Here is a 15,000-nt window from a genome sequence, read left to right on the forward strand (position 1 = left end):
ATGAAAATGGTCATCCTTTAATTTTGATACAAAATTAATAAAAGAAAGCCTTCTTATTTTTAAGCTAAAACCAGCTTGTAAATGTTCATACTGATTCTCTGCAATTTAGGGTGGAAAGTGTGTACAGATTTAGCAATGTGTGAAAGGAATTTTTTTGCAGTTTTGAAGACTTTGGATTGTAACGTTTTCCTTACGGCTTATTCAGTTAACCTTGATGTGTTGACTTGTATCATTAATTTTTGCAAGCCATTTTAAGTACACTACATATAATTTCGTTGAGGGAGGGATTTTTGGTGCAGTTAGAAATCTGACAGGGTACTGCAGCAGCAATTAAGAGGCAATAGACTGCATATTAATTCTTGAATATTAATTAGCTGGACCCCCAAAATTTTGGAATGGACCCCCAATTTTTTCAAAAAGGGGTCCAGTGGACCCCCAAATTTGAAAACCTGGATACATCTCTGAGCCACCTCAAATCAAAAACTACATATAATCATAAAAATTACAGTAGGTTGGATCTCATTCTCATGAAGTACATGTACACTGTATACTGTACTAATGATTTTTCTGTTTTTATAGAACTACCGTGACTGGTCGGTTGCCTCAGCCCCTGTGACATTGACAGATCTTCATAAAAAATCCTTGCATTACGGGGGTATGTGACTTACATGTACAATCTGCTTATCACTCTTGAAGTAATAATGTTACCCACCATCTGGGGTGTCTTTATTGGGGAAACGTTGCCTGAGTCTGATAGAGTTTCCTAATACAATATTATTATAACCCTAAAATCAAATCCAATTTTGGATTTTGATTATTGGGAAAACTGAAGTTCAGTACCTAGGGAAGAAATATCTCTTGGAAAAGAATGAAGAACCATTTCAACCCACATACAGTATTTATGGCATAGATTCCAGGAATTGACCCTATGTGAGTGCTTTTGCAACTTCAACAACCCAGCTCCCTACTGGAACCAGCCTTTCATGTTTGTAAATTTGTGTTTGCCAGAACTATCTAGACACACTGCTGATGTGGAGGAAAGTCACAACCAGAGAAAAGTCCATACCCCAGATATCTCAAGCCAAGAAAACTCGGATGAAGATGATGAGGCAGCCCTCAGAGAACAGCTCTTGAAATCCCTGGCTGTTAAAAGGAAAGCCAAATTGAATGTTGGGGTAATGAACAAAGGCATTAATTGTGTAATTAACTGTTGTACTGAATCCTCCAAATTGTGTGCAAGTAGAGTCGTTCTAATACTGGGGGCAGCAGCAGTAGCAGCAATAGGGAGTTTAAGAAACAACAACTGTTACAGCTACTGCAACGACAACGCCAAAAAGCAGCAATATTTTTGGTTAAAAGAGAAAAATCTGATTGTGCTGCACGTGTGACACACATTTTTGTACATTTCTCTCCTGTACTCATCAAAACAACAACGTACGTTGTAAAATGACCAATTTTCGGGTTTTGATGATGACATCGACAAGCAACATTTAAGATTCCCTTCTCTCTCTTTGGTTAAAATCCGTACGTACCAATCTGGTTATGGCATACTTTCGCTCATATTGTACAACATACATGTAAACAAGGTGGAAACATCGTGAAACACTTAGGATAGCAGAGACTAATAGTTTGAAGCATGGCATCTGACAGGGTGCGGTGATGGGGATCTGCATAATTCTCTAAAATCCGCATCCTCTGAATAATTACGATATTTTCCGCATAAAACAGAAGAAATGCATGACATTAGTGATAAATCAGCTGATTACCATCCTCACAAACATAAAATCCAAAGAGATTGACTATTATGAAACGCTTATTTTCTTGAATGTTGAAGAAAATGCGCCATTTCTTTCGCAAGATGAATTCCACACAATTTTCGGCAATGAGCCTAGACTCTACATGTAGTTAAACCATTTTCATAACATACTGTACCCTAGGCTCGAAATTTAAAAAAAAGATGCAACAAGATATGAAAATTTAGCCGCAAGTTATAGTTGCAAATTTAAATTCAAATTCACTTACGTCGCTCATTTTGACTGAAAAGTTGTTTTAGTTCGCATCTTGCGCGCGCTTTCATTGCAAAACTATTGAGAAATTCCCTGTATGAGGGCCGTACGCGATCCTAGCAGGGCCGGACGGCTTTTTCCGGCCCTGCTCGCGCCAACGCGTATGGCCCTCATGCGGGGATTTTCTCAATAGTTTTGCAATGAAAGCGCGCACGGGGCCGTACAGGTCATATGATAATATAATTTATGTAACTAGGCAAAAGCTTACAAGTCACATGCCTCGCGATTTCTTAACAGGGATAACCCAAGTCCTGATTAACAAAAAAGACCAGCTACATGTACATGGATTTTGTTTGCATGGATATCCCAAGCCATGCAAACAGTTGACTTGTACCTTTTTGCACAGATGGCCTAATTTATGGGTCAAAGATAAGCTGTACACGTAACAGTCCTGACTCAAAACTTGAGCCGAGATCCTAGAGGTTTTCTAGAATCAAGTACTTTACATGTATTGAGTTTCGAGCTTAGAGATTCAAGAATCGAGAATAGAGTTTCGAGGATGGAGGAGCAAGTTTCAAGACCCTTGAATTTTTTTCGAGGATCTCGATCAGAGATTTTGAGGTTCACGAAACGTGATTTCTCAAGAACAAAGCATCAGACAAAAGCGCTTGACATGCTGCCTCCTTTATTTGCACAACAGACACAAACATACATGTATGTCAAAATGAATTTTAATCTTAGATCTGAAAGAATTGAAGTCTTCAATTGCTTCAAACAAGGGAAATGAAATGCACTATATCCTATCTGTATTTTGATTAGCCATTATAAATCAATACTAACAACAGTATTATTATTAGACAACAGCAGTGACAACAGCAATTTGTTAAACAAGTTAATACCTGGGTTAGATGTAAAACATTGATGCATGCATCCATTATGCATGTAGTATAGTACATGAAATAAAGTGTACATGTATTATTATAATTATAATATTGCTTGAAGTGCAGGTTGTAGACGAAAGGGAAAAGTGATCCCTGCATTTACCTTGACAATTATTTAAGCAACGATTTAAGTTTCTGTTATGAGCACCTGAAAAATTGAGGTGGCTTTGACGGGATTTGAACCTGTATGAACTGTGAAGTTGGTGCAATGCTCCACAAACTTTGAGCTACATGTATAGAGTACAAAGCCACTCAGTTGGGAGAAGGTCAGGAATATTAATAGTATTTTATTCATCAAGGAACATGTGAGAAATTATTTTGTTGGGCTCACATGTTCCTTGAAAGAACCCCCTTTTTTTAAAGAACTTGATGAATGAAATACTGTACTGTGTATATTAAACAATTATTGTTCACAATGGTGCGCTGGATATGAAGTGGTAGCATCATAATGCTCAGTTGGTTATAATCATTTTATATCCAGCAAGTCCGAGTAGAATAATTGTTTTATTGAAAACTCTAGGATCAACAACTCTTCCACTGAAGCATCGATTTCTCCCTTGGTCAATTCCGGTCCAAAAACGGTTTTTGTCTACAATTTTTTTCTCAGACCTGCAAAAATGTCATCAGCTTGTTTTATTGCTGATGCAGGGCCCTTGACCATGTTAGGTACAGCAGGTATATGAACTGATAGCCTGTGTCCTGTGAGCCAATGAAAATGCTGGAATTCTGATATTTGTAGTTCAGATTTTAATAAAATTGCTTTAAACTTGTCCATGTAAATGCCAGGCTTGCTTCTCCCTTCAGTGTTCATTTTGGAGCCATCCTCTTCACAAGGCACAGTTTCCATAGGGATCTTTTTGTTTCTTTTAGAAGGAAACAAAGTCCTCTACGCATAAAAGTCCAGCCTCAGGAAGGCCACATGTTCAGTCTTCTGGTGCATCAATAAATAAAGAGCAGGAGAAAGACAAACAGCAGAATTCCAGACAGGTAACAAAAAATTAATTGAGTTGTACACAAGCAAAGTATAATAATGTTAAAGTGCACTTGAACTTGGATATTTTTGGGGCATAAAATGAATCTTTCCACCAAAAAGAATGATGATGATTTTTAAAATTATTTTTTTCTCAACATTTTGCTTTCGTATGTCATGCACACACAATAAATTAGCAAAGTAAGCAATGCTAGTTTTCATGTGAAACAACAAAGTGGTGTGGTTCTGTTCTTCATTTAATGGCACAAGCTACGTTTACTGTGCTACAAAAGATTTTAGAAAACAGAGAATGCAGAACAGTGAAGTAAAATCAGGACTAGAGATCCATGCCTGTCAGAAGCTCAGTCATGAGTTGACTCGACTCTCGAGGGCTCTAATCAAATTTGATTCGCTCAAAATTTTCATGAGAGTTAAAAACAGTTATGTCTTGTTTGGCCACGCACAAGAGTTTGAGCGAGAGTTTTGCAGACAGCATTTTACTGTTTTTTTTTTTCCAGTGGGCTCAAGTGAAAAATGCAAAAATAATATGGCATTGGATTTGGGGACCAAGGACAATGCCAAGGCTGACTATACCGGCTGGCTAATCACCATATTTATGTCAGAAAGGATTTTCCAAGGATGTTTCCCAGGCTCTCTCTTTTGTTTGCGCTTGAAACTTTCGACAAACTCTTGTCAACTCTCGCTCTTTTTTGGCCAATTCTCGATCACTCTCATGCTCTCAAGATTTTCAACTTTCATAAACTCTCGCTCTCGTTTGGCCAGGGCTTTAGAATTTCACAATGCCATGGTCCTTAAAAGTGTTGTTTTCCGATCCCCTGGCTGAGGAACGAAAGAAGGGGAAACGTTTTTCTCACACACATCTTGGAGTCTGGGTGCAAGTGTGTGTGGGGTCATAGGTCACATGGGTTAGCATGCTCTCAGTTTTTTCTGTTGTTATTGGGCATTGCCTGACCCAACCCACCCACCCTTATAAGTTTTCAAGTCATGTGAAGTTACTTGGAATGCCCTTAGTGGGTCCTCTAGGCTCCATTCATTGCTAGTTTTCTCATCTTTTCTCCTGATTTTCATTCTGATTCTTGGTCTTCAGTTGTTAGGCCTTCGTTAGGGTTGTTAGTCTGTCATTGAACCCAGGTTTCCTTTCAGATTATCTACAGCTTTACCTTGTAATGGTTATCTTGTGTTATGAAATATTCAATTTAAAGGTCAGGCTGTGTGGTTCGGCATGACTTGATAATAGTAATTTATTATAACAATATAATTATCTCTGTGCAGGTATCATGTCTTGTACCTCCCAAGCATGATCCTGTGGTAATAAAACTTGGTGAAGATTCAGACTCCGAGGAGTCTGGTGCATCTGACTCAGAAATCGGCCCAAAGACAGTGTCGAGCAATCAAAAATCAGGTGGCAGCTTGTTTGGAGGGCTAGAAATGATGATTAAGGAAGCTCGAAAATCTGCTGAGGTGAGGGCATAATAATAACAATTATTATAATTAGTATCACGCAACTAGTGGACTAATGCAAATGAAGCATTTTGATTGGCTACGCCACTAGAGGACTATTAGTAATAGTCCTCGAGTAGTGAAAAGCATGGCGCTTTCTTTTATTATTTTTATTCCCAAATAAATATATTTTCTATTTGCATTTGCTAACTTTATTATTGCCTTTTCTGTGCGACTAGTTGGGTGATACTAAAACAAGCCACGGATCAATAGCCCATGAGGCTTCACCCTTGCAGGCTACGGGTCTAATTGTTAATTATTATTATTAAAAATTTCTCTCATACAGGAAGTGGTTTTTATTTTTAATGAAGCTTGGAGCTCATCACAAATTTCAAATTTCATTTTTTTTCAAATTTCAGGTGGCTGTTAGCTCCTCCACACCTAAGCGTTTTACTCTGGCTAACCCCAGACTATTTTACATGTACTTACCAATAGCCCACTTTCAATATATTAAAATTCAGTCCTAAACAAAAGGCATCATCTCGAGGCTCTGGGGAATAAATTTAATGTAAGGATTTGTATTAGGTTGAATTTTAGTAATATCGAAGGTGGGCTATTGGTTGAGGTGTGAATGGGTTAACAACATTTAGGTCCACTTAGAAACTTTGTCCCCTTCAAATCAATAATGGATTTGATATTGCTAAGGCAAAATAGTCTGTCACGTGGAACCTTTGGTTGCGAAGTATTTTATAATAAACTATCTATCTATCTATCTATCTATCTATCTATCTATCTATCTATCTATCTATCTCTATCTATCTATCTATCTCTATCTATCTATCTATCTATCTCTATCTATCTCTATCTATCTCTATCTCTCTCTAAGACAGCTTACTTGATACAGACATGCTAACAATAGTTTGGATGCACCTTCAAAAAAATTAAAGAAAAAATAACTATTTTAGGCTTCTAAAGTTAAAGGAAGTGGGATTGAAACAGAACAGGCAACACCAGATGATACAGGAAAGCCAGTGGCAACAAGTGTTCCAAAGACACCGGATGCAATGGACCACATGCCAGAGCAAATGAAAAATGAGTACAGGAGGCTCAAGGAACAGCTGGCAAACCGTCAAAAAACAAAGCAACAGGATAAAGGTAGGTACAGCTGTACATGTAGAGCTGTGGAAAAAAGGGTTGATTTTCACACAATGTACTGCAGTATGAAAATAGATAATCATATTGAAATTATTTGTTATCCATTGTCAAAAGTCGCCATAAATGACCAGTTGCTTTGTTGTCTTGGTCCATTCTTCAAGTGGGTTAGCAGATATAATTTTATTACATTTTTTCGTTATTTTTCACCTCTTACATTTTTAAACTAAGTGGGTTATAGCATTGCAAATCCTTAAGAATAAAGCTCATGTACATTGGCCTCAAATTTGATGGTTTAGAGTGGCGACTGAACCTACAGTACATGTTTATTGTTCGGTTGTATATAGTCATGAACACTGATTGATTATTTGTTCAGTTGGTTGAGCACCAGGCTGTCACGCAGGAGGTCGCGAGTTCAACTCCGGCCGGACCAACACTCAGGGTGCTAACTGAGGAGAAAGTGCTGCCTTTGTAACTACATCTGCAAATGGTTAGACTTTGAAGTATTCTAGGAAGGACGATAAGCCTGGGGTCCCGTCTCACAGCCCTTGTTAATGAACTCTGTGGGACATTAAAGATCCCACACACTATTCGAAAAGAGTAGGGAACAGAGTTCCCAGTGTTGTGGTCTGACCTTGCCAGCATGTGGTCGACTTGGCAGGATTAGCTTGAAGAGCTTCTGTGTGAATGAGACCACAATTGTGTATATAACAGCCAGACGTCAGGCTACTTAGCCAAGTGTTGGAGCATCACCGGAACCAGAGCCACACTCACAAGGTTTCTACTCTGTGCTGCAAAAACTTCGGCCACTTGAACATCTATTCAAAGTTGATATTCCCCAACTTTTTTTCTGCTGCCAGAGGTTTTGGGTCCACAGTAGCATTGACTGTACATATATTCACCTTTCTACTTCTTGCAAGTGATTTTATTTACCAGCTCAAGTCGTCATTTTCCGCCTGACTTGCTTTAATTTAGGAGACAGTTCTAGATCATCTGCACCTGAAGATCAAGCGGAAAAAAACACAAGCGATGACAGTAGCCATCTGTTGGACCTCCATAGTTATGTGTGTGGCTGTGAAGAGAATCTGGCAAACCACAAGTGAGTTAAAAATTTAGATCAAATCAGCAGGAATCTTATTCTAAGTATCATTTCTGCCCAATACGTTTTGTTAGGATGATTAAAAACAACAATGGTGATATTATAAGAAACGATTTGGAAATACATGAGACAAGAAATATAAGTGATAGAAACCGACGTTTCGGTGCATCTTGCGCCATTATCAAGGTTGCATAATGATAAAATGCGGTTTTTGAAAAGGCTAAGTTGAAGCGAATTTGCATAAAAGAGTGCCAAGCTAATAACATGAATACTTTAGCACGAAGAGAATCCGACTGTACATGCAATGCTGGTTTAAGATCTTGAATACACAGCATTTAATTAACAAGGCAGTCAAATTTGCTCGTGCATTTGGGCGTGGTTCAGGCCATCCAAAATTCTGTAGCTGCTGCCAGATCTGGCATCCTGACTAGAGTGTCATCTACGTAGCGGCGGTAAAATTCTTGGAGTTTTCCTTGACTGTTTAGGGACCCTTCAATAGAGCATATTAGTATTAGTATTTAGTATATTTTTAATTTTTATACTTAGCTCACGCCCATACTGGAAACCAGCTGGTGTTTTTACATTGTTGAATAGGATAGCGTGATTAAATAAAGTTGATCATCATCATCATCATCATATGAATACATTAGCCAAAAGGGGTCCAAGGGGAGACCCCATAGCTACTCCATCGGTCTGTTCGTATAGGGCCCCGTCGAACTGAAACAGCTGCCCCTTGTTAGCAACGTGTAGAAGATCAACGACATCATAGCGCCGTGAGCTTCACTATGGAGGTAGAGAAAAATGGAATGCTCCCTTTCCATGGGGTGCAGCTTTTAAATCGCGGGCCATGCGTTAAAACAAAGGTTTACGTTAAGCCGACAAACACAGGGCTACTCCTGCACTATCATAGCCACGTGGACAGCCGCTACAAGCATGGCTTGCTCGTCACCATGCTTGATCGCGCGCACCTACTATCGTCATCTTGGGCGCATTTCTCAGAAGAGTGTGAACGTCTGAGAGAAGTTCTAGCCGCAAGCTTAAACAAGATCTAAGCCTGCGTAAGCCCAAGCCTAACATCGTAACCCAGCAATGCGTTGTTTATTTATTGAAGTGTGACCTGTGCGATGCAGGTTATGTCGGGTACACAAAGGGCCACCTTCACACGCGCGTTGAGGGACACCGTCAAAAGGCGTCATCTATTTACAGGCATTATTCCAAAGAACATAACACTGCTGTTCCGAACAATTTCTCAGCACGCTTCAATATAATCAAGAAATGCACGAACAAATTTGACTGCCTTGTTAATTAAATGCTTTGTGTTCAAGATCTTAAACAGCATTGAATGTACAGTCGGATTCTCTTCGTGCTAAAGTATTCATGTTATTAATGAATGAAGGGGTAGTTTCTAAAGAAACTGTGGTGCTGCGTCGGTGGGGAAGTAGTATACAAAAATTTGGTTTATCAACGGAGTTGATAATGTAAATTGACCACCGTACAGAGATTCTAAAAGCTGACGTTTCGAGCGTTAGCCCTTCGTCAGAGCGAATCGAATCAGAGCGAAGGGCTAACGCTCGAAACGTCAGCTTTTAGAATCTCTGTACGGTGGTCAATTTACATTATCAACTCCGTTGATAAACCAAATTTTTGTATTCATGTAATTAGCTTGGCACTCTTTTATTCAAATTCGCTTCAACTTAGCCTTTTCACAAACCGCATTTTATCATTTTGTAACCTTGATAATGGCGCAAGATGCACCGAAACGTCGGTTTCTATCACTTATATTTAATGGTGATATTGGTCCATGAAATGTAGTGAATCCTCAGTAGATACAGTTGTGTAAAATTATCATCATAAAGAAAAAACATTGGCTATTGGATGAAAAGCAGCACAACTTTTAGCATTTTGCATACAGTTCAGTGCTTGAAATTAGCGGTCGTCCGAGACAACCAGAACGTTTAGCGGATGACCAGTTTTTGGTAAAATTAAAACCCTGGTTGCCCGAGGAAAAGCACGCTGGTGTGACAAAGTCAAAGCCAAAGTTATGGATGCCATGATAAGCGAACAACGCAGACGGAAAATGAACGTGTATACGCGGTTTTTTTTTTTTTTCGACGCGTCTAAAAGTTCGTATCATACGCGTTTGGTCGTTTGTTATTCACAAACTTAATTTTGCGTTACTAGGCAAAAGAATAAATTGCGTGACCGCATACGGAATGTTGATCGTCAATTTGTTGCCATGGTGACCTTCTACGTCACATCAATGAGTGCATCTTGTTAAGTAGTCTTAATTGTCTCATACGGTACCATAAACTTTGCCGTTACATTTACATGAAACAGTTGGGTACATTCAATCCTTCCAAATAGAACAGTTTGTAGAAAGTGTTACAACTGGTTTGAGCCTCCTTAAATAACATTGTGAAAAGTGGGATACTGGTATTTCACTGTGGTATCACCATGTTAAAAACAGTTGGTTTAAAGAGCTGCTCTTCTTGTACTTTGTAGAAAGCTCATTCAACAAGACAGAACATCCTTGACCAAAATGATGAAAGACATCAAAAACAAGACTCAGTCGCTGGACGTTCAAGAGGCCAATGTACGCAAACTTCAGCAGGAGCTGGAGGCTGCTCAGAAAGTCACGCTTGCCAGCAGAATGCTTGTACGTAAGCTGCGTAGTCAGGCAAAAATGGCACGTGGAAAAATTACTGAGAGACTATCAGCAGCTAGAAATTTTGAAGAAGAGCTTCTCAGAGCAAAAAGCATTCTTTCTGCGGCCAAAAGGAAAATGCTTTCGTTCACAACCTTCAGTGACACTGGATCTGGTAGAAATAGTCCACAACCCGAATCTTTAAATAATGCTGGCAACGAGAACCAAAAGTTTATCATTACTCCTGAATTATCGCAAGAGATAAAAAGTTCAATTGCTGCAAAGCTATCAGAGCTTTCCACACTTTCAAAGCAGGAAAACAGAGAGAAAAGAAGACTCGAAGGAACCAGTGATTCTTCCGAAGAACCAGTAAGTAAATGTGGTGGTATGTCTGAGTGAATTTTGAAGACTGATGACTTGACGATATTTTTTTTAATTTCTCAAGTGTATCACAGTTTGGAAGCGGAAGTGAAATTAAGGCTTCCATTTCATGAGAGCAGTTACAGAAAAATTTCGAACAGTGAGCGCATAATTTATTTGTCTTGTTAACAGGGGGCGAAAAGACCAACGCAACGAAACTCATCCCCCAAGGTAATTCCTGCATCATCGAGCTCAGCTCCAGACACTCCTAGTAAATCTACAGCAGCTCAACGCATTGCACAAGAAAAGGCACGCTTGAAAAAGCTTGAGCATGAACTGTCCGAAAAACTAAAGTTGTTTGGGAGGAAACAGAAAGAGAGAAATGAAAACAATCAAGTGTCAGTATTACAAAGTGAGCAGTCCAAAACAAGCACAAAGGACACTTCGGATGTTGATAAACTTGAAAGGCAGCACAGAAACGAACTGTCAATGTCCAGTGAAAGAACTGATAATTCAGTTAGGCCCGTGTCTGAAAGACAAGGTTTGAGTTCCAGAGAGCAACCCTCTGAAAGGGTTGAAAGACAAAAGGAGAATCTCTCATCACAAGATAGTGAAATGCTCAAAGAAAGACTGGGGTCAATCTCTCCTGAGCAACTGGAGCGCATCAGAAAACTGCAGGTAAGCGCGTACTTTTACTCTGAGGATGATGGTCTTCTATGAGATTTTTTTTCCACAGCAACACTCAAAAATAGTTCGAACAAGTGAAGAAAATCAGACCTTCAAATGATCGACGGCCAACTTGTGATAAAGGAACGTTCATATACAGTATCGAATCGAAGTCAGTTATTTGTTTTGTTTACACAAAAGACCGCCGGTGCAAACGGCGGCATTGTGACCATGGCAGACAATGTTTTCGTTTCGAGTTTCCCCGTGGTGGTGGATGTTTCAAGGAAATCGTCGCTTGCTCGGATATGAAGAATTTATTTTCCAGTGAAATTTTCGTGTGGAAACCAGAGGCATTTATATGTGACTATTGTCAATTAAACTTCGTCTCCCTACGGCAATTTCGTCGTAAATACCCTCACAGAGTCCCGTCCCCTACAACTTCATATACATGAACAAATCAATCAAACTGCAAAGGTATAATCTACATGTATACGCGAAATAATTGATTTCACGTAACACATTCGTTCTTAATTTATGCCAAAAAATTACGCTTCAGTTAATAACTTAGCGTGTACTGTACACTGTATCGTGACATGAATTTTTCTTTTCCTTTTTAAGACTGAAAAAGATAAGAAAGGACCCCAGTTTTCAGCCTCCAGTCTTGATGTTCCATTATCAGCCCATCAGCGCTCCATACTGTGCATCAGCTTACCCTTTAACAATGAACTTGCAAGCACTGTAACAGATCAAGACTGCAACTGGTTGAGTAAGGAAGAGAAAGTAGGGAGCACATCTCTTGTCAAAAAAGATGAGGAGGATGGGATTTCTTGTCCTCTGAAACAGTATGGAAGCCCGCTATTATACTTCAAGTCTTACAGGTTAGAATAAATTATGAAACATATAGGAAATCGCATGAACGAGAGTGCATTTTGTTATTTATAGGCACTAGTGATGATTTGTCCATAAAGCCCCGTCACATTAAATGTGGCAAATTCCTCCCTTTTTTGGAGAACGACTAAGCAAATGCACAATGCACAAGCAAGTTCATACAACGTTTTATTCATTATATTCTGAACATAATTACGTGTGTACTCCATCGCTGGGTTTCCATAGCAACTCCTGTATTGCACTCTACGGTTCATGTATAATCACTATTGCTTGAAGAAATTTAATAACCTAAACAAGGGCAAAGAGAGATTGAGTTAAATTCGAAACCTTACAGTATACACCTTATTCCAAAATGGCTGCCATTTTAGTATTCTTTTGTTTCCATGCAAATTGGCCCTTATGGCCTCGCTTTCAAACGTAAAATTCAAAAGAATATTTAACCTTAAACGAGGCCATAAAGGCCTCGACTGCGTCTCGGGTTTGCATAACTGTCTCGAATTCTCCCAACTCCCCCTTGTGTTTAGATGAGGCTATTCCAAGCATAGTTAACCATTAACTATGTTCAAAGTCATTTGAATGTTCATATCCTGTTGGTATCTGTTGATTATGCGATCACTTACACTTCGTAAGCCACCGTTTAGATATTCGGATTTCTCACACCTTCCTATTGGTTGGTAAAGGTTTAAAAGTTATTTCGAAATCAACAAAGCGTCTTTTGCAAGTTACCGCAGGATGGACAAAATTTGCGACCCTCCCACCCCTCCCGCATCTTCGGGTGGCGGTTATGTATCGCGCACTTATTTGGCTCAGCTCTTCGTCAAGAATCCTTTGTTTTGCATCGTCAGGACTGATTCTTGCCCCCTCGCTGTGCCAAATAAACTGAATCCTTCGTCGCTCCGCACCGTTCTCTCACTGCGACCGAAGTAATGTGCCCATCCCTTACTAATAACAAAGGATTCAAACAGGATATGTTACTATGGAAACACGGAAAACGTCTTAAAAACTGATTTGTAACCAGGTGGTTCCATGGTAAAACATAAAAATGTTACACTGGTTAAAAAATATTATTGAAAAGATCTTGAAATCCCAACGTTTCGGCTACCCTAACATAAGCCTTCTTCAGGGGTAATAAAAATATATAACGAAGTGACAAGTGTATTTAAAATCGCGTAGATGCAAATAAAAAAGGCCCTGTACTCTTGGGGCAGGTACATGCCATCATCGCGGTTGAGCGGCCGGACTTTTGCATGTGTTAATTTCCCATGCCTCTAAGAGGCGTCGGGTTCGCCAACCGGGACTGGTGCGTAATATTATAGACGATTCCCACGAGATAGTGTGGCCAGACTGTAAAGAATGTTCGGCGAGTGCAGATTTCTTGGGGTGTTCTTGTTCGACCGCTTTTTGGTGTTCTCTGAGCCGAGTATTGAACTTCCGGTTGGTCTCTCCGATGTAAAGTTTGTCGCAATCTTTGCAAGGAATGGATTAAATTACCCCGCGCGTCTGATCTTTTGGAACGGGATCTTTCGGTTTGGGAAAAAAGTTACCAATGGTCTGGTGTGGTTTTAAGGCGACTTTGATATTATAACATGGAGGGGCACCATTCTTAACTTGATGCCTTTGACCCTAGTTCATATACATGTAGATGGACTGGTTACGAAACTTTAGAAACTACTAAAGCGAGAACAGTGACATCGCTCTTCGTGTGAACTTCTTTTGCCCTCGGTTCACAACTGAGTTTTGAATAAATTAATGCAACTTTTGATGGGCTGTCTTTTAGAAAAAGAGCGTGGTTTGTGCGTAAGGCAGGTAAAGTCTGCTTATGAACCAAGTGGCCCATTAGGCCGGAGATTATCCCGGTTTCTGTAGCATGAAGCAACTAGGAGTATTTCTACTCCCCCCTGGATGTGATGCTAGTTCAACGCAGGGCTACCCCCAGCATTAAATTCGCCGGTACCCATTTATACACCTGGGTGGAGAGAGGCACCGGGAGAGTAAAGTGTCTTACCCAAGAATACAATACAATGTCTCCGGCCAGGGCCCGAACCCGGACCACTCGATCCGGAGTTGAGCACACTGACCATGAGGCCACCGCCTCCCACGCGTTTGTGCGTGGTCAGTGCCAAAACAGCTAACAAAAACAAAAACAAAAACAAACAAAACTTGTCGAGTTTCATAAGCATCTCCATATAGTAACTATTCTTTGACCCATATTATAACTGGTTGTTTTTCTCGTATTAGATTGAGCCCATATTTCAGGACTGAAGGAGGGTTTTCCCTTAGTTCTCTTACATTTTCAAACAAAATCAATCCCAGATGGCCGTTGTGCAACTTTGATTTGCAAGGCAAATGCAACGATGAGGACTGTAAATTTCAACACTTCATCAAGGGCAAGTTGTCTGAAGAACAAACACTGCAGGATTTAGCGTCTTACATTTCCACGCTCGCCATAGATGGCAATAAAACAAAGGAGCAAGGAGATGTTGAATCTTTCGCCAAAGCCTTTTCAAAGCAATATGGAGGCAAGATGTCATGGGAGGAGCTTTACATATTACTTGTCAATGAAGTAAAGAAACAGAGAAAAGGCAGTGGACCTTTTCACATTTACTTTGAACCTCGAACATGGAAGCCTAATGCAGAGGTCGAAAAAGAAGAGGAATGCGCTAAAGAGAGTGATGACTGTGGTCGTGGAATTGTTTTCAATAAGAGAGAGAACCTCCACTCTGTTACTGTAGTTCCTCAAGCTAAAGAACCAGCAAGAAGCAAGGGAATGTCTCTCAATGCGGAAAGGTGAAGTACACATGTAATAGTACATG

At 39.8% G+C, this 15,000-nt stretch overlaps 1 protein-coding gene across 4 annotated transcripts in view; it reads left to right on the forward strand.

Moving 5' to 3' along the window:
* LOC138042515 (zinc finger C3H1 domain-containing protein-like) overlaps positions 1-15,000 on the forward strand; it is a 36,278-nt gene that overhangs the window by 9,759 nt on the left and 11,519 nt on the right. For all 4 annotated transcript variants that reach the window (XM_068888425.1, XM_068888427.1, XM_068888424.1 and 1 more), the window contains exons 7-16: positions 580-655; positions 1,009-1,175; positions 3,818-3,934; positions 5,211-5,399; positions 6,344-6,533; positions 7,506-7,629; positions 10,132-10,642; positions 10,826-11,311; positions 11,918-12,177; positions 14,426-14,974. In XM_068888425.1, coding sequence (XP_068744526.1) covers positions 580-655; positions 1,009-1,175; positions 3,818-3,934; positions 5,211-5,399; positions 6,344-6,533; positions 7,506-7,629; positions 10,132-10,642; positions 10,826-11,311; positions 11,918-12,177; positions 14,426-14,974 — 2,669 coding nt within the window. The remainder of the gene's footprint in view (positions 1-579; positions 656-1,008; positions 1,176-3,817; positions 3,935-5,210; positions 5,400-6,343; positions 6,534-7,505; positions 7,630-10,131; positions 10,643-10,825; positions 11,312-11,917; positions 12,178-14,425; positions 14,975-15,000) is intronic.

Source organism: Montipora capricornis, chromosome 3, assembly GCF_036669925.1.
Source record: "Montipora capricornis isolate CH-2021 chromosome 3, ASM3666992v2, whole genome shotgun sequence".
In the NCBI taxonomy this organism is placed as follows: Eukaryota; Metazoa; Cnidaria; class Anthozoa; order Scleractinia; family Acroporidae; genus Montipora; species Montipora capricornis.